We start from the raw sequence: 20,548 nt of genomic DNA, 5'->3' as shown, positions 1-20,548 counted from the left end.
GAAGTCAAGGCTTAGAGATTTGTTCAAGGTCAAATAGAAAGTCATCGGCAGAGCCAGGAACTTGAATCTTAAGAATCCTCACTTGTTATTTTAGCTCTGTTAATGGACCTAATAGCTTCCCGCACCCCTTGCATCTGTAGAGTTTTGCAATGTAGGACCCTAACAAAGATTTTTAAATTTAGAATGCTTACCAAAGAGACCATTTATTCTAAAATGTATTCATAATTATTTATTTTTATCATTGTCTTTCAATATAAAGAAGTCATAGGGCTTAATTCTATAACCCAATTAGTGGCATCACTTTCATATAAGTTGCTTAGACTTCACTATGGGTCTTTAAGTCTATACATATTTTTTTTTTTGGCATAGGAATATCCCAGTGGGACCATACATCTGTGTCCTCAATCCATATGGTCCCAAAGCAAATTATATCCCAAGTTATTTGTGGCTCTAACAATATTTAGTCAATTTCCCTTCTCAGCAAACTTAAAAATTCATGCAAACCAAATTTATGCAAATCCATGTTTGTGATTTGGCTGTGGTCAGCCTCAGGAAGCAGAATTCCGTATTAATGCCATGTAGGTTGTGATTTAAACCTGAGGTTTTATGAGAGCAGTGCAACATGTGCGGTGGCATGTCCAGTGATATTTAAAGGTGCAGCAGGGATAGTAGAAGGTGACACTGGGCAGATTAACATACATATCAGACATAATTCATGGTAAATCAGTGTGTGTCTAATCATAATGATGTAGAGGCATTTCTGGCAATCCCTTCCTTTCTTTTTTATTGGATAACCTGCATCCTGAAAGAAGGGAATGCTGTGGATGGTTACTGCACCAGCCAGGGAAAGGTATGGGAAAAAAATGCCTAGGGATCACCTTGAGTCAATATAAGGCAACCACTAAAATGACATTTATAAAAACTAAATATCACTGGGGAAAAGTGAGTTTGGTTTAATGTTACATAAAGAAGCAGACACAAAACAATGCATGCTGACTGCAACTCTGCAAAAAATGGAAATTATGCTTGTGACCATGCAAAAAATGAGACAGTATGCACAATGAAGAGTCCTTGGGAGCAGGGTGATACTTTCTATTTTGTCCAAAGTTTCCAAGGAGGGTTTGATATACTTGTGATAAGCATAGTAAGCAGGGAGAAGGGACCCTAAGGGTGACCATCAGCCCTCCGGCACTAATAGGTAAGGGTAGCAAAGGGAGACTGGAGAGCTGCTTTTGGGAAGATGCCAGGATCACGAAGAGCTCAGAGGGTCAGAGGTGTTTTGGATGAAAGTCCGAAGGGGTGGCAGACTATCAATCCTCACAACACTTTTCCAAATGGGCATGCAAAGAAATTGGAGATCTGCCAGCAACTTGGGATAAACTAGCTCTACTGAACAGTTCCCCAGGGACTTTAGCCCAAGAAGAAAGGTCAGCCCCTGTAGGACAGCTGCTGGAGTGACATTTTCAGAGCACAGCAATCTACTCTCATAACAGAAAGTTATTCAACAAATGCTAAAGTGACAAATTTTCTGGTTTGGGTCCAGGCATGGAATCTTTCTAACGTGGGGAGCAGAGAGGTAACTCTAGGCACAAAATAAGGATTTAACTGACCATGAGAAGCACTTCAGGTGAGAGGACTTGAAACACATGTAGCAACCCAAATGCAGTATGTGCCTTTTACTGGTTCTCTTATAAGAGTGGTTGGTACCTGGCCCTGTCATTCAGCACAGTGCAGTGGCCAGTGGCTCCAGAGGTAAGCATTTCTCCCAGGACTGGGCAACTTTCCTTTTTCATGGATTTGCTTTTGGATATGTGTGTTTATAGCTATGTATTCACACATTCTCTCTCTCTCAGTCACGCACACACACACACACACACACACACACATATATATATATATATGCTCAAGAATGCTTTTTTTTTTGTTGAGGGGAGAATATTTCTTTTCCAGTGTATGCATCTTAATTTATTTATGCTTTTCTTTAAGACATACATCTTTCCTTTACCAATAGAAAGGCTTTCTCAGATTCTACCATGTTACATTATTTTTCCTAGCACAGACAAGATAGCATTGTTACTAATCTATCTAGCTACTGTTTCCCTAAACAGTCAGGACAGCATGAAGGAAAAATAGTGATAAACTCCTTGGGCCCAGGGCTACATGTAGTGCCACACACAGTGTATCTCCTTGAGGTTGTGCAATGCAGCAGACCCATGTAGAGCTCCCTATGCTTTAGTGTGCATTCTGAAATGGGGATAATAGTACCTACATCATGGAGTTGTTGGAAGGATTAAAAGGATTAAATGAGTATATATACATATATATACAAAGTGTTTACAATAGGGTGTAGTACATAGTAAATGCTATATAAGTGTTTGTTATTATTAATCTTTTAATAAAAGTGGTCTAAAGTTAGAAATACTTAAGATAAAGATCAGGTTATTAAGATATATCTCTTGGTTTCCAGCATTTATACTTCCTTTTTGAAACAACCTCGGTCACAGGATTGGTTACTGTATAGATTCACTTTAATAAATGAGGCTAGGAGAGAATATTTGAAACATTAGGGACATTCAGATAAAGGACTTAAGATATTTGTCTTAATTCCCTTTCTTAGGAAGTTAGGAAATGAAAATTTAATGTTTCTACTACTAACCCTAATAGTAGGGTTAGGAAATGAAAGTTTAATGTTTCTACTAAAATCATAACTGACCTTTTCTTGACCCCACAACTCGAATAGTCTAAAACAGTGCTTCTCAAACTACAGTGTGCATAGAAATCCCCTGGAAAGCTTGTTAAAGCTTATGGATTTCTAGGTCCCACTCTCAGAAATGCTGATTCAGTCTGGGACTTAGAATATAAATTTTTAACAAGTTCCATGTGATGCTGATACTGCTCATCTGTGAACCTCTCTTTGAGTAGCTCAGCTCCAAAAAACAACTTTGGCCATTGTTCCTAAATCCCAAGTCCTGTCCTGGGAATATACTGAATGCTAGGAAGACTCTGGGACTCTTTCAGGACCATGACTAGGGAAATAATGCACATCTTAGACCAAATGGTCCCTGGAAGTACTCGGTTCCAGCTCAGCTCAGAACTGGCACTGTAAATGCCTACTGACAGAAGGTCCACACTATACTGTTGGCTTCTTAACAGCCATCGGGATGTTTATGTCACCTCCGCGTCCCAGCATCTGGCAAACACCTAGCTAGAAATAAACCACCAGGAAGTCTCTGTAAAATAAATGAGTGAACTAAAATGTTAGATCATTTCCACTGAAATATGTATATATTTTAAAGCAGCATCCCCTATATCTTCTTTCAGAAGTTATCTTATCAAGTTACCTCATAGTAGAGAAAAATAAGACAATGTAATTTTGCTTATGAAGTTTATCTTAGAACCAAATTTTAAACATATGTTTCTGTGTCTAATTGTGTCCCATGAGTACTGAAAGGTAAATGTCGCCAACATCCCCTGAGCTTATCACACAAGGGGAAGGGACCTTGGGAAGAGGGCAGAATCAAGTCCCCAGTTTTTTAGAACCACAAAAGTTAGAAATGTACTAAACACAATTATACATTTTCCCCTAAAACAAAGCCCCAGAAAATACATAGCAAAATTGTTTAGATACCAAATTTCTATAAACAAAAGATTCTGAGGTTTTCCTGTTTCTCTATTTGCTCCCTCTTCTCTCCAGGAACAGGCTTTACTTTTGTTTTTCATTTTTTCCCCTCTTTTATCCCCACCCCAACATTTCTAGGACTTCAGAAGTCCTTATCTACAGAGCCAAAAGAAATTTATGCTTTTTCTCTCCTCTCTTAGCATTTGGATTTGCAAAGGGGAAAGCCTCAATCAGAACCATGAGGAGGCCACCTTCCCCCCAATATATACCCTTTCACTCTTGTGAGAAACATCAGAAGATTTGTGATACTGATTCTATACATATACACATATGCAGGGCAGAGGCAAAAAGGGAAGAACATAACGCATTTGGGGTGCTTCAAGTTGTTCAGTATGAATGGGGTGTGGAGTGGAGATGTCCCTGAATGAGGATAACAGAGTAGTCAGGGGCTGAACCAAGTATGGCCTGGAAGTCCAACTGAAGAGTTTGCATTAATTACTTGGGAGATGGTGAGAAGCATCTATTCTCCCCAGTCTTGGGTGCCTACCACCTATAGGCTGCACTAAGCCAAACAGCATTGGAGTCCATGGGACCTATCTTATATGGTTACTGTGGTTCATAGACCCACAGAGAGATGATTTTATATCAAGTTCCTTGGAGTTTGGGTGGAAGGATAAGATTGTTCATACTGTTAGTGAAAAACCAATGGTTTCTTTCTTCTTTCTTTCTTTCTTTCTTTTTTTTTCTTTAAATAAAAGCAAAGTTTCTAAGCTTTTCCTTCTTTAGCATAAAATTGAAGAGTAAGGCTGTTCACGGGCATCAGTTTGTTTTATTCTGTACTAAACAATTTGATTAAAAAAATCCATCAACTGATGCACCATCAGTCAGTATTTTTCAGAAATGATTCCCATAATTCACAAAAATTAATGCATCAATTTTGGGGTCATGTTTAAGTTTAAAAATAGAAGTTGAGAGTGTAAGGAAGTGATAGTTGGACAACCTTTGACTGGAAGAAAATGACCTCCATGCTTAGTGTTTTTCTACAACAAGAATTCATTAATTATTCACAAATTATACAAATGAGATAATTTGGTCAGAAAAAAAGTGATGAATGAATGTTTTTTTCTATTCAGAACATCCAACACAAAGCCGAGATGGTACATTCTCTCACCATTTCTTTAATAAGTCACTTATTCATATATTTCAAGAATGAGATCATTTGGCCAAAAAAAAAAAAAAAAGATGGTGAAGAATAAATAACAATTGTATTGAATAATCATTTGTGTATGCATGTGTTTTTCCTAGAATCATGAGCTAGGAAGGAAGTGGTACTCACTATGATGGGGGGTAGACCATGTGAAAAATTAATGACTTAAAATGGAAATGACAGAATTGCAGAGTTGTTTTGGAGAGAGGGAAGGAAGCAGTGGAGCATTAAAAAAAAAAAAAAAAAGCAGGTTTGCAAGAACTGCGTTTCTGTCAAAGCTTATAAATGCAGCGTCAGAATAAGAGACTCATTCCAGAGGCGGGAATCTGAGAGTGGGGCTGAGCAGAAAGGAAGAGACAGGGTACTGGAAAGCCTGGATGGGAGAGAAACAAAAGCACAAGTACAGAAATGACAAGCTTGGGGCAATGGCAGAGCATAGGCACCTGGATCCAAAGTCAGAAGGGGAGTAAGAGAAAGTTAAGCTCTTCACTCTCTCGGCTGTTTTAAGTTATTGAAATAAGAAAAAAAAAATTTATTTGGGTCTGGTCTGTCTGTTCCTTTGTTATCTTTATTTATCAGATTTTGAATATGTAATATAAATCATTTCAGTATAGATATTTCCACCCACAACTGGCTTTCCAACCCCTTGTGCCAATAGCCGCTGGTGCACCCAGTAGTCAGTGAGTTCACCTGTGGGGTTCGCTTGGCCAAAGTGCATTTCAAAGGGGATGGACTTTGAAGCTAGGTGGAGAACCGTGGACATGGTCACAATCCTCACAGCCAACTGAAAGGGGGATGATAAACTGATTCAGGTGGAGGAGACCACTCCAGACCTGAAGAAACTGACTGCTGCAGCACCAGGAAGCATTTTGCTAATCTTATTAGGAATGTTTTAGGAGATACAAATTCCACTTTTGTACACTGATACATACTAGGAAGTTGTCACAAAGTTGTAAGAACCTCTCTGTGAGGTAGGAAGCATCTCGGATAAACGTCCTTTCACAAAAATCTATCAGATAAATGTAACAGATTAAGCTGTGCACTTGAAATACACACCTCTTGAGTGATTTTTCTGGCTTGCCTGATATATTTAGCTGACCAGCAGGAGGGAATATAGAAGAAAAGGATAGCAGCTTAATTTAGAAATGCAGTTATAGGAATAGAGGAATGACCCCAAGACTAGGGGCTGCACACCTGACCTCTAATATTTCCTATGATATAAAATAACCTGGTGACACAGTCAAGCTACCTCCCTACTCTGAAACTCATTTAACTTATTTTGATGGAATGAGACCAATATAATTAAATTTCTTAGCAGCAATACCCTTTCATTGAACAAAGCCTGTCTGTACACCTAGCAGCTGATTTCCTCTCTAAGGGGCAGTGCCTCATCATAGACAGTGTCACCCTCCCCTCCCCAATTCACAACGTCCAGAACCGGTCCCGCAGAACACAGTCTGAAAGCCACAGGATTCAATTTTCTGAAGTTCCTAACAGCTCTGATGTCTGTCGTTCTTCCAGGGATCAGATGAACCTACTTAAAACATCACCAAAAACACCACCAGAAAACCAAAACAAAACCAGAAACAAGCCAGTAAAAGCACAGCAAATCTTCCACAGCGAAAGGCTGAATGATTTCTTTTCAAGTTGTATTCCGAACAGCCAAGACTTCTTTTGAATATTACCATCTCTGGCCACTATTTTCATATATCACATCATTTTTACACTCAGCATGTCAGCTCATGTCATTTCAATTTTGCATTTATTTTCTCACTGACTAAACATGCTGCCAGCACTTTTTCCCATTAGATTCAAAAGAAAAAAAAAAGGGCTATTTGAAAATAACTTAACATTGGTATTTTTCCAACTTGAAATGTTTTTTTAAATCTCATGTCACATGTAATGAACATAGGCTGTACATCAATACTTTAAAATAAAGATATGTGGTACATGCATATTTGTTGAACTTGAGGTGGTAATTCATGGTCTCTCTCTTGGTGATTATAGTTTCCAATCGACCCCTGTGATTTTTCATGATTGTTTAGAAAACCGGGGAAGATGGACTGGTCGAGGAAAGCTGGTGCTCATATTCAGCTATGCTGGTACTCACTGAGATGCAAGGAAAGAGGGCAAGAAAAGGTGGTAAAAGTCCCGAATAGGAGGAAATATCAGGTTCAGAGAGGCTGGTTAATTTTCCCAAGATTGTAACACTAGCATGTGACCATACCAGTTTATTCAGATTTAATTCACATTCCTGTCTGTGAAAGACTTGCTTTTACCACCATTTAAGGACACTGTTATATCTAATGTCCAATGCTTGCAGTGGCCGAGGAGCCAGCACTGCTGAAAACACACTAGATCAATGACCTCAATGGCATCTTCCAGAAGGCATGCAGAATACTAGCAACGCAGCGGGAAAAAGGAAAGTGAACATGCGGTGCAACAAGCAGCGGACATTCGGGAAGCAGGAGGTGCCGGTGGGGAGAACATGAGACCAGGCAGCGACGACCCGGACAGGCTCTCCAGTGGGGCATCCCCATTTGAACCTCATGACAGATATCTGAGCCAGATGGTGTCATTCCATTTTCTAGATGAAGAAATGGCAACTCAGAGAATGGAAATTGCTCACTCTAGTGTCTTCTGCTTCGTAAGTGGCAAAGTGGAGACTACAAAGTAGGGTGACACCTCCTACTTCAGGTCTCTCTTGCTTGTCTCTGGGTCGCTCTGTAAGTAGTGACTGTCTAGACCTTCTGCCGTTCTATCTTCACATCTCTGTAACATGTCAGAAGCCTCTGAAATGAAGCTATTAGGTCGACCCTTTTTGCTTTTCAGAAGTCAGAAGTGAGGCTTGGAATTGGTATTACTGAATTGAAATGCATGAAGTTAAACAAACACAAATAAACTCACCATCGTGAGTTTACAAGGAAAAGATAAAGATATTCCCTATTATCATGCTTCTCCCACTCCTGCCAAATTACAGGTAACTCAGAACTATTTTTTTATTTCTTGAAAAAATAAGGAAATATTTAGCAATAAAACACAGGGTGATCATGCCTATATTTCAGTAATTTTTCTATTTAACCTAGTGGAAAAACTTGTCCCCTTCCCTGTGCAATATTTATGATGATAAATGGCTTTGCAGCCAAGATAGCACTGATTGGACCACAGCAGAGAATCTTTATTTACTACAATGCTGATTTCAGATATATAGCATATTTGAATAGCTTCATTCTCTCTCATCACAAATAAATATGTCTTATTTTCATCGAACCGTTCCTCATCTATCAATCTTGCCGAGGGAACATGCTAATGACCCTATGTCTGCTCTGAGAGGAGCGAGGACAACCACAACTGCTTCGTCCGTTCAATGTCTCAGAGTATCCTGCTTCAGAATCTCTAGGCTGACCGGATGGTCTGCTTTCTGCAACTCTAAGGGGTTTCTGTTCTTGCTGACTAATACAGTCACCAAGAAGGTACTCCAGGAGAGTATTACACATGACACCAAGAGATAGGGTCTCATGCTTTATAAATATTCTCAGAGGTAAAAAGGATCTGAATTATCTTTAAATTTAAGTCACCATATTGATATGGCAAAGAAAGCACCGGCTAGATGGTGCTGAGTATAAAGCAGTGACACATAACATCCCCATCCCTTTACTATTTATGAGTCCAAGACTCATGTCTGCTGCTTAGATGGTGATATGACCACACTGTCTGTTAATACCAGAGGGAAGTTGGGTATCCTTACCCCGGCTCATCGTTTTTCTCATTCTCCCATTTTTATTTCATGATGGCCTGTACCTTCCTCTTCAGGATTCATTCGGACGATGGCCACTAGGATAGCATCGCAATCCCATTCAAATGCTTCTGTGTTATTGAAAACACAAGGAGGTGGCTATACTTTGCTTCTTCTTTTTCTTTCAAGAAAAATCACAGAAATTCTAGTTTCCATTGCCTTCTGCTCAGGTTTCTATAATTTAAAAGGACACTCGCAGACAGGTTTTGGGGTAAGAAAGGTATGTGTTGTTTCTCTCATGGTGCTTTTCATGTCTCCTCCCTGAGGAAGTTTTGTAGGGAAGGGAAGAGGGACTGGATGTTAACAACCTTTTAGCTCTAATTCTGTATACATTTACTTTGAAGACATTTCTCTTCTATCAGAGCCATGGGGCCAAAAGGGAAGTAAATAGTTAAGGAGTGTTTATGGAAAAGGTTATCCCTGTGGAGATTCAATAAATAAATATCAGCCAATGATGATATTTCCAGTATATAGTTATTTTATATACTTAGAACACCAGAGCAAAACTGCTTAAGACTCATCTATGGGATGACCAGTAATGCGCAACCGTGGAGCTATGTGTAGTTATAGAAAGAGCATTGGACTGAACGTCAGGAGGGAAGGTTGGCTTCTAGGGTTCTTTCTGTACCTAACCAGGACTCAGGGCAACTCGATTCACCTTTCTAGATCTCAATATTGCTCTTTGCTAAATTGGGGTTGTGGGGTAGTAGGGACTGAATGTTTGTCTCCCTTCCCCACAAATTCATATATTGAAGCCTCCACCCCCACCGTGACTGTATTTGGAGATAGGGCCTGTGAGAAGACGGTAAAGGTTAAGTGAATCAGTAAGGGTAGAGCCCCGATAAGAGGAAGAGACGCCAGAGCTCTTTCTCCTTGCCATATGAGAACACAGTGAGAAGATGGCTATCTATAAACCCAGAAGAGATCTTTCTTCAGAAACTGGCCATACCAGCACCTTGATCTTGGACTTCCCAGCCTCCAGAACTACGAGAAATGTCTGTTGTTTAACCCATCCAGGCTATGATAGTTCATATGGTGGGTGAAACAGACTAATACAGTTGTTATGACTTGCTAATTAAAAATGGCATAATGATTTACAGTTTATAAAGCACTTTTACAGATTTTATCTTCTCAGAGAAACTCTGGGAAATGGTAGGAGCAGAATATTATTTTACAAAAAGAAACACCTCAGACCAATTCAAGATCACAAGGGTGTGGGGTAGAATTTAGTCAAACTACAAATCTGGGTCTTAAAAGGCACCTCTGGGTATAAATGGCTATGGTTTTCTTGTTTTCAGTATTATTTTGTTGTACATCTATGAATTCTAGTTTTTAGATTTCCAGGTAATGCTTAGTTGAAGAATATAGAATTTATCACAAGTCATGTATATTTTTTTCCCTTCAGAACTATAATAATTTTTTCCTTTGACCCAGTGGTTCTCAAAGTATGGTCTGGGACCAGCAGTGGGAGCTAAGGACTTAGAAATGCAAATTCTTGTGCCCTACCCCTGACCTACAGAATCAGAAATTCTGGGGGTGGCCCCCTTCCTGCCCCAAAGCCCATGTTCTAACAAGCCCTCCAGGGGATTCTGAGGCTGCTAGAATTTGAGAACCAATGCTCCGATCTCTGTACACTTGTTCCCCTTGTAACTGGCTGACATTTGACACTTCCCCACCTTAATGCACTGAAGGATATGCAGCTGCAACTCTGAGTCCTATAACCAACTGGATTCATGACATACTCTGAAAACCACTTTTGAAATGTTTGAACCTGTGAGCATATCATTCATATAATTATGATAGTCCATAACTTTGCGTTACCCTTTGTTACATACATCCTTGAAGTTAACTTGGAACTTGAAAACATTTTAGAAGAATGGTCCAGTGTATTGGTGTAGTGTATCATAAACCTTGAACCAAGTTGACTCTATTCTAATTAAAAATAGTAATTTAAAATAGAATGAATTTATTATTTTAAGTAGAAAATATTTTTAAAGCCTTACTCAAGGCCCTTGACCATTTACTCGCCCACTCCCGTCCCTAAAATCTCAGTAAGCTTCAAAAGGAAATGAATTTGTACATGAAATCTATTCCTAAACAAGATCCATGCCCCCCAATCAGGAAAGAACATTTTAATGAATAATAAAAATGATCTGAAATATACTTAAAATTTCTCTTTTAATATTTATTCTGGAAAGCCTAACACATAATTTATTAATTATATATATTTGTTATAATTATATATAATAATTATATATATGTTATATATATAATTATTAAATATATATATTAAATATTAAAAATATTATATATACAATTATATAACATATAAATAATGAAATAGATATATTTATGTAAAATGGGGCTTAGAGGCATTAAAATTTTAATCTAATGTTTCCTTTGATAGCTTTCTTATGCTTGAAGTTTGAAAACTCTAGGGATTTCTGGTGGAAAATATGGATTCCAATGCCAATGTCATACGCCTATATTTAAATTACTCTATGTGTGTGTGTATGTGTTATTATACATGACACCAGTAATTTTAGGACGTTAGCACGAATCTATGAATTCTCTAGAATATCTTCATACAAACTGCAAATAAATTTTGCCAATAACATTTGACAAAGAGAGAAGCACAGTATTGCCTTTTAAGATAAAACCTTACACATTTCCAAAATCACTTTTTCTCATGTAGAAATAACATAGAAATCACCTTTTACCCCACTGAATGGAGCGGCAGGGAGAACAAAATCCACACACTCTGTGCTGCTTCTGATATTAATTTGCTTACATCAGCAAAATTCTGAACTTTCTGGGGAAATACATGTCTTGCAAATCACGCGACGGATAAAACAGCATATAGCTTACACAGCATTGTAGTGCAACAGTTTCTGGACAACCAATTTAATGAGATTAGTAGACTTCTGCCCAGCACAGCACTCCAACTATTTTACCTATCTTCTTTAGATTTTCTTTTAGCAGCACTTGCTGAAAAAGCTATTTGCAATTATATGAAGATTGACTAACAAACATCTACCATGTTTCTAAAAAGATATGGAAAGAATAATTCGAACATAAAGATTCCTCCCCAAATATATAATATCTATGAAACGAGGCAATAGTAAATGAATGGGTTTTACACACATAAACACATACACACTTTTAATGACGCTTTCTGAAGCATAGAAAGGATTTTTTGTAGTATTATCAAGGCTAGTTAGAGTGTTATCCTAAATATTTTACTATGAGGTATCAACACTGTCATTGTTTCAACCTAGGATTTGCTCACAACATCACCAGCAAGTAAAGCTTCCCCCAAAGGAAGGACTAGTCTTACTGCCAACAGCAAACATGAAAGCCAACTCATATTCATAATGACTCGTCTTTTAAAACATGTTTTGACATGAATGACTCAGCAACGCTGGGTCACTGCCAACTGGTGCCAACTGGTGCCGTGGCACTGGGGGAAACATGATTAACTACAGAGGCAAACGATGACTGGGTGAGTCAAATCCTCCCACCTTTGATCTAGGTAAGAAAAGCATTATTTTTTGCAACAGAAGGAAAGTTGGTTCTCTTAACAGTTAATAAAATGTGTTTGGGGACAACAACATAAATGTGAAAGCTACCATGAGAAAATAGAACAATGACTCCCTTGGGCTTTCCGCTTCAAAGATCTCAGTGTATATATATATATTTTTTCAGTGTATATTTTTATGGTATTCTGTAACCCCAAATTTAGTTATAACAAACAGAAAAGTTTAAGAAAAACAAAAACAAAAACAAAAAAAAACAAGCAACATTTGAGGGTAGGATGATACTAAGCAAGTACAAAAAAGAGTAAATGTTTAACTTCTACATGATTAAGGAAGAAATAAAAAAATAACTTACTTTTCATTTTAATAGAAAAATGGATAGGTATGTGTGCTCTCATAATATACTCAATTGTATTTTACTAGTTCATTCACTGGGTGGCTCCCGTCCTTCAGTGAGAATGCCAGTCTAGAGATAGGATCTTGTGCTCTAAGTAATTAATCTGGCATAGTTAAAATGATAGCTAAAAGCCCAGCAGAGCGCTCCAGCTCCAGCTCCTCTGATCTTATTAACTAAACTGAACAACTGGCACTAAGTAGAAATACAGGGCCAAATTCCTCGCCAATCTCTGCCCCCCAATTCACTCAGGAGCAGGCGAGTGAAGATAAGGCAAGAAAAAAGAATTCAAAGACAATTTGAGTGGATACTGTAAGATCAACCTGTTTTGTACCTCTGGGGAGATGCTTTGTTTGGTGAGTTTCCCCCAGAAGACCACTTCAGTTACCTCAGTATTTCAGACCTGAGAAGCAAGTCTCCAACTCAACTTCTTCTGATCGCTCTCTTCCAATGGCTATTTTTCTTTTTTTTTCAGAAATATACACAATGGCTCCTTTAATGCAATCGTCATGATGCAAAACAAACGATTATGAGATTGTCTAAATTCCACTTGCTTTTCTGTAACTTGCTGATTGCTTTCTTTCTAACCTCTTCATCTACGCAGACTCCTTTGAATTATTTCTCAGTCTCCACCTGAGCTTACATCATCCTCAGACTCGGGTACACATTAAATAGATGTGCAGTTGCCTCCTTGATAATTAACAAAGACGTTAAGGGCCAATGCCAATTCAGTGGCATTAGTTGGATACTTTCCATTACCTGATATCATTGTTTATGGTCTATTAAGCAGTTTTCATTTCACCTTATGGACCCATATAAAATCCAAGCTAGCTGTTTCTCAAATTACAGGCAGTATTAAAGAACATTAAGTAGCTTTTTCTTTTTATATTTTGTAAATAATCTCTAAATTTATTGCCGATATTCTGATAAATTGGGCAATACATATGTTTCCAGCTTCCCAGTTTTTTTTTTTTAGTCTTTTACCCCCCTCCCCTTAAAGCATACTCATTGTTTTACACTAACGTTAGCTTTCTCATTTTCAAAATAACGTACGTTCTGATTCTTGTTTAAATTTTTTTTCTAAACAAATTATCATTGTATTGATTCATTTTCCACTGGGGAATGTAATTTTCCAAAAGTTCTGTTATCTAGTTCTGCTTAATTTTCATCGTTCTTATATACAGAACATGCGTGTTGACAGCATGCAGAAGTCAGTGGATCAGAGGGATCATTTGGGGAGGCTTAGCTGCTCTCAAAACCAATCTTGTTATGTACGCCTCTGCCAGACAGGCTAACACAGCCACAAGTGCAGGGCTGAACACTCAAAGGGCTTCGGCTGTCAAAGATCTACAGTGCAACAGCAGAAAATGTATGTAAGCATTCACTTACCTGCTTTTGATCAACAATTATTTCGAGGTCTTCATCACTGCTTAGTTTTCCATATCCTTTTTCTTTACTTTTCTTGTGAAAGAATAATTTTAAATGATCATTTAGTTTCTCTCCATTAATAAGGTTAACTCCCACTTAATTCTTTTTCAAGATAAAAGTCTTTACTTAACCTTATTCACTAGTCATAATATATCATTCTTTATGTCAGTCTCTCACGGATAACAGCAAATGTTTTGTTGTTAAATTGCGGGCTTATAATTAACTCATCAAGTATTTCTGCTTAGCCCCTCCCATCCAAATTATACCTTTAATGTTGTTCTGAATATTGTGCTTTTTTTTTTTCAATTCTGTAGTTTCAAAACAGATTCTTTAATACTTTGAGATAACAATTCCCTTAAGAGTCCCAGCCCATTTTTCTTAAAGACTGAAACTGCACTTAGTAGTTATAGTATGCTTAAGACTTCAACTAGTAAATGTTTATTTTAATCCCTTTTATATTTTAAAGAATAAGGCAAGCATTATGCAACTCAGATAATGAATCTTCAGATTTTCTACATTTGCTTATAAATGATGAAAACTAATACTGGAAAAACTAATTCAAATAATTTTTAAAAGATGAGTAAAATAATTTTCAAAATTAGGTAGTTTGAAAAATTGGAAGAATACAGACCATTTTAAAAAAAATGCACTTTACTGCATTTTGTCTTTTTTTTCCCGTCCCCATGACCAAACCTCAGCTACCTTCCCCATAGCAAAAACTGTAAAGTTAGGAAAGGTCATAGATCATTTTAACCATTTCACCATTGTGCTATAGGAGAAAGATAATACGTCTGAGGTTTTTTTTTTTTTTTCTTTCTCCTAATGTGCTGGCTGATAGGAATACCAGAAATGACAAATTCCTTCTTCATAATTTCAGAAATCATAGCACCTCTGTAGAGGACCAGTAAGAAAAGGAAAATAAAATTCACTACATAGTTAGCTGTAATCCAACGTTATTATTAAAACAAAAACAAAAAACAATCCTTGCTTTAGGTATTAAATACATCGAGGAGAATTAAGGGAACTAAGAAGTATTTGTTTGCATCTATTATGCCATATTAGGATCCCCATCTCATTGAGGGAAAAACTGTATCCTCCAGCGAACATGATATCAATCTTCTTTACCCTGTGGGACACAATTCTTATCTGTTTTTCCCCTTCCTCCCCAATAAATATACCTCCTATTTTTGTGTTGATTTTTTTTCTGTAATAAAGAGAATTCTGAATCTTCAAGTGTTCGGATGCATGAATAAAATAGAATTCTCATTCATATATTAATGAATTTGGCCACTTAGAACAGAACAGATGGCCACAGTATTTCTATTCTTCTTCTTCTCCTCATTTGAGGTTCCATTTCAGGATTGATGGAAAACAAAAAGAACAGGGTTGGTTTCAATCAAGCTGACTTCCTTCCTATCACTTTGTTTTTGTATCCTCTTAGTCTACTGGTTGCCATAAGATATTGTCCAGAGACCCTCTAATGCAAAACATTCAGAAATGCCTTTCCAAATATTGATCTGTATACGTACCAAGTAGCTCATTTGCATGACCCGATTTCTGGACAAAAAGACATTAAGCAGAGATGGAATGTGGGTCCTTCCATCCATTTCACTGTCAGACATCCCAGAATTCTTTGCACCAGCGGCAGTGGTTTCATTGCCAGAACTTGCTGACAAAGGAACCACAGATCTTGTCCCGCAACAGTATTTATAATGTATGGCAATAATTGAAGTATCCCTGAATCATTGTCTTGACTTTGTAAACATTGTGAAATTTTTGGCTAGCAGAAAAAAACCACTGAAAGTAAAATTTCTTCCTTTCTAACTAATTTTCATCCTTATACTTCTAGGTTCTCTGAAGGCTGGTCTAGTTTAACGCTTTTGAAAACACTCCATCTATTATTAATTACATACATTTTTATATTTCATCCTTCGCATATGGACACTTCAGCCTCTTTCTCATAAAAGTTCTCAATTTTCCCTTTTTAATGCCCCACCCCAGGATTTCTAAGTGATGTACAAATCACTGCTAACTGGTATAACAATGTCGGCATTCACCAAACACAATTAAAGACTGCAATTCTACCACTACCAAATTCCACCTTTCCAATTTAATCCCAACTCCTTAGCTGATTTAGGAGTGTATTTTCCTGGGAAGAGGCTAGGTCAGGGAAGGAGATTATATCCACAACTACTCTATGAAGAAGTTGGCATTTTCCAAGAGTGGGAGGAGGCGTTTAGAGCTCTGATTTTGTATTTAAGCCCCAGTCTCCAAACAGCACACAACTCTACACACAGTCAGAAGACTTACAGTTTTACTCTAGAGTTAAGCAATATTTTCTAGTTCACCCCACAACCCCAGGGGGATTAATCCTTCTCTAAGCCATAATGGTTATTCGCTCACTTACTGCTTATTTCTAGTGCGAGCATAATCCTCTTTCAAGCACACAGCTTCCCACTTTGACTGCTTAGATCCGCCAGCCCAGGCAGAGATCTTCAGCTCTCCTCCCTCCTCCCAGCCAGGAATCCCTGTCTTCTATCTATGCACTTTTGTCAAGCACAAAAAGCAACTCCATAGCTTCTGCGTGGTCTTTCCCATTAGCCAAAGGACAGAACTAGAAGGAGAAAGCAAGCTAACCTCTCCACTGTCCAAACGTGAAGGAGGCAGGGCTTCTGTGGGAGGAGAAGCCAGAGGGTAGTCACTTCCTGTGCCCCTCCCACCTCCCCTGGCAGGCAGTGGAGCTGAGGATTTCAACTGAGGCAGCAAGGTCAGGCCCTCTCCACCTCAGCCTTAGCACGCTGCCTGCTGATAGTCGGTTCTGTGCACTGCTCGCCTACGTGCAGCTGAGAAGAGAGCATCGGTGCAGTGGAGCTAAAATGGTGAGGACTTTGAGGTGGGAGGAAGTGAGGAAAGGGAAGACCTCACTCCTTACGAGAAGCTTTCAGCTCAGGAGAAGCGTCCAATGTCAAACCCCAAATGGAATATCTCCCATCTTCCCCACACCATTCTGAATCCCTTCTGAGTAACTGCAAGGAGATCTATTTAGTTCTTTGTCAGTGCTGATAACTTTTTTTTTTTTTTTTTTTTTAAATACCATTGAATCAGATCTAGAGGTTTCTCAAGAATATTGACTAACTGGTAAACTTTCCTCTCTGCAGACGTTCCACTATCTTTCATTAACCCTATTTACCTCCTGCTTCTCACTCCTTCATTCTCTCCTCCACAAAAGTAGAACAGAAAGGTGGGTTTACTCATTTGAATTAAATAAACCATAAAACTTAGAAACTGTATAGGAAAACAATACCTGGTCACAGATTTGGAATGTATTATATAAGAAAATTTTGCAAGTATGTAACAACAAAACAAAACAAAACAACAAAATCTAATGAGATAAGGACCTGAAAAATGAAACTCCCTATGTTCATTTTAGAATAGGAGTTTATTAAAAAGTAAGAGTTTGAACTGAAAGACACTAGTTGTATATAGACCAAATTAAAATGATTCTTCATTCTTACTAAGAATGGAATATATGAAAGAAATTTTCAAAAGGAAAAGAAACACATTATTTAGTTAATTGCACAAATTAGCCTCAGTTGCAATTTTTGCCTAACTACAGAACAATAACGTAAATAAATACAAAGGTGAAAGATTATGTATAAAAATGCAAACCGGTGCCAGCCACTGTGGAAAAAATTATGGAGATTCCCCAAGAAGTTTAAAATAGAATTCCCCTATGATCTAGCAATTGCACTGCTAGGTATTTACCCAAAGGATACAAAAACACTGATTTGAAGGGATATATACACCCTGATGTTTATAGCAGCATTATCAACAATAGCTAAATTACGGAAAGAGCCCAAATGTCCATCAACTGATGAATGGATACAGAAGATGTGGTATATATGTATGTGGATATATATATATGGGAATGAAATCTTGCCATTTGCAATGATGTGGATGGAGCTAGAGAGTATTTTGCCAAGCAAAATAAGTCAGAGAAAGACACATACCATACAATTTCACTCATATGTGGAATTTAAGAAACAAAAAAAATGAGCATGGGGAAGAAAAAGTGAGAGAGGCAAACCAAGAAACAGACTCTTAACTATAGAGAACAAATTGACGGTTACCAGAGGGGAAGGGGATAGGGGACGGGTTAATAGGTGATGGGTATTAAAGAGTGCATGTGTGATGAGCACCAGGTGTTGTATGGAAGTGCTGAATCACTACATTGTACACCTGAAACTAATACTATTACACTGTATGTTAACTAACTGGAATTTAAAGTTTAAAAATTACATATAAATATTAAAAAATATTTTTACTATTATTTATTTAATGATGAATAGTAGACCTGAATTTAGTAAAAACAAATGTTACATGAAGAATATATAATAGAGACAAAAGAAACAAAGACTTCCCTACTCTTTCTGTGCTTGTCAGTATTCAATTCCTATCTTCTTATCTTCCCTGTCGTCCATTCCTTCTTCTCCATCACCTTCTTCCCACAGCCTGCAAAACTACTCAGTTTGCCTTGTTCTAAAAGATGACTTCCTCACATCTCCTTTCCCCTAAAGACATTCGTTTAATTTCTCTTATCTCTTCACTGTCAAACTTGAAAGAGTGGTCTATGCTCCCTAGCAGGCTCCTTCCTTTCTCTTCACTTTTAAGAGAATTAAAATCAGTTTGCAATTTCCTGTAATTGTATTCACAGTCGCCAATGGACTTCTAATTATCAGATTCTCTAGCAGTCCAGTTTTAGAGGTAATAGCATGAATTAGCCCCCAAAGCAATTTGTGATTGACCACAGGTGTCAAGATGAATGTAAATATTGCATCTTTCCGTGGTCAAGTTTGCATTATTTTAAAAAGCCTCTCTGCTGTTATTTACACTATTACAGCTATTAAATGGTGTTGCCAGCAACTGAATAGGGTCTCGATGAGAAGGAGGAGGATTGGGAGAAGAGATAATGTGCTGAAAAGATATGTGCTAAGTTTGTGATGTTTTTGGAACGTTCATCCGAGTGGAAAGATCCAGTTGGTCTTTTGGATATAAGGGTCTAAATCTCAGAAGAGAGGTAAGGGCAGGGCATAAAGATTTCCAGAGATAACTAAAATTGCAGGAGCAGGTGAGCTCATTAAAAAAGAAAACAAAAGAGATAAGGACTAAGTCCAGCATCCTGGAGAATTGTTACTTTTAAAGAATGGGCCATGGGGCACCTGGGTGGCTCAGTGGGTTAAAGCCTCTGCCTTCGGCTCAGGTCATGATCCCAGGGTCCTGGGATTTGCTCGGTGTTTGCTCCGCCGGGAGCCTGCTTCTTCCCCTCTCTCTCTCTGCCTGCCTCTCTGCCTACTTGTGATCTCTCTCTCTCTCTGTGTCAAATAAATAAAATCTTTAAAAAAGAAAGAAAGAAAGAAAGACAGAAAGAAAGAAAAAATGGCCAAAGAAAAGAACCCAGTGAAGGAGGCTGAATAGGGGTGTAAGAGGAGAACAAGGAGGACGCAATCAAAGAAAAAAGAGCCCTCAACAGTGTCAAATGCTGATGAAAGGTTAAGTAAGAAGGTACCCTGCAAACTTCCATTGTGTTGGGCATGCTGGCAGCCATCAAGGACCTTAGGAAGAGAATTCCTGGAACCAAAATTAGAGTAATTTATTGACTACCCTGGTACTAAGGGAGTAAAGATACCGAGAAAGGACTTCTTTTCCCTTACAAAAGCTTGACTGAAAAGACAAAGAGGGAAAAATGTATTAAGATGGCAGATCTCCTGTTAAGTGTTCTCCCACAGTTTAAAAAAAGGGTGGGAGGGAAGAGAGAGTGGAATGAGGAAAAATAGAGGGGAAGAATACTGGGAAAATTGTAGTCCTCCCCAACCCCCACCCCACTGGCTTGTGTGAAGGTCCTGAATACTTTTATAGTTCATGAGGCAACTAATGAAGAAAGTGAAACTGGAGATGCCAGAGAATGAGGGGGTAGAATTCACGAGGCAAGAAAGTCAGAACAAAAGCCTTGTGGAGAAAAACTGCATGCTTCTCTTTGAAAATTTACAATTATAGGATATTTATTTATAGAAGAAAAATCTGTAAGGATATGTACTAAATATTAAAAGCACTTTTCTCTGGGAAATGGAATTATGCATGATTTATGTGTTCTCTTTATACTTGGGAGTACTCTTTGAAATAAGAATGAATTTCTTTCATAATAAAAAGAAAATAAACAAAGTGTGATTGTTTGAGAGATCCATAAAATTGCCATAGAAAAGACCCATATAAGTCTCCTTTGCAGAAAAATGACTGGGTCAGGGCTTTACCCTTTCTTTATTATGTTTCTGCAGGAATAAAAACTTGTTTTTAAAAAAATGTGGAGATTCATGCTACAGTTATTTCTTCTGTCCCTTGTGGCAAGTGTCGTAGTATGGTTATGTGAATGTTTTGTTTATTGCATTTAATATGCCTCTTTCCTCTTGACTCTCCTTTATAATATTAAGCTTCTCAATTCTTTGACATCATTTGGGTCCCATGTCCCTTCTTCTTCTTCTTCTTCTTCTTCTTCTTTTTTAAAGATCCACAA

The 20,548-nt window shown here is 37.9% G+C and overlaps 1 protein-coding gene across 6 annotated transcripts in view; it reads right to left on the bottom strand.

Moving 5' to 3' along the window:
• The window catches only part of LOC111149242 (peroxisomal biogenesis factor 5 like), a 224,514-nt gene that overhangs the window by 150,812 nt on the left and 53,154 nt on the right, over positions 1–20,548 (bottom strand). For 3 of the 6 annotated variants that reach the window (XM_022506202.1, XM_022506224.1, XM_022506216.1), the window contains exons 1-3: positions 16,384–16,409; positions 15,510–15,669; positions 13,942–14,013 (exon numbers count right to left, since the gene is read on the bottom strand). The exons of 1 other annotated variant lie outside the window; for it this stretch is intronic. In XM_022506202.1, coding sequence (XP_022361910.1) covers positions 13,942–14,013; positions 15,510–15,669; positions 16,384–16,409 — 258 coding nt within the window. Of the gene's footprint in view, positions 1–13,941; positions 14,014–15,509; positions 15,670–16,383; positions 16,410–20,548 lie in introns of those variants that run through there. 2 more of the 6 variants (XM_022506209.1, XM_022506240.1) reach the window with 1 other exon arrangement.

The sequence above is a fragment of the Enhydra lutris genome, unplaced genomic scaffold (genome assembly GCF_002288905.1).
Source record: "Enhydra lutris kenyoni isolate GAN:26980312 unplaced genomic scaffold, ASM228890v2 scaffoldscaffold2, whole genome shotgun sequence".
NCBI lineage: Eukaryota > Metazoa > Chordata > Mammalia > Carnivora > Mustelidae > Enhydra > Enhydra lutris.
The sequence above is the reverse complement of the archived record's forward strand: the minus strand, read 5'-3'. Positions and strand labels throughout refer to the sequence as shown.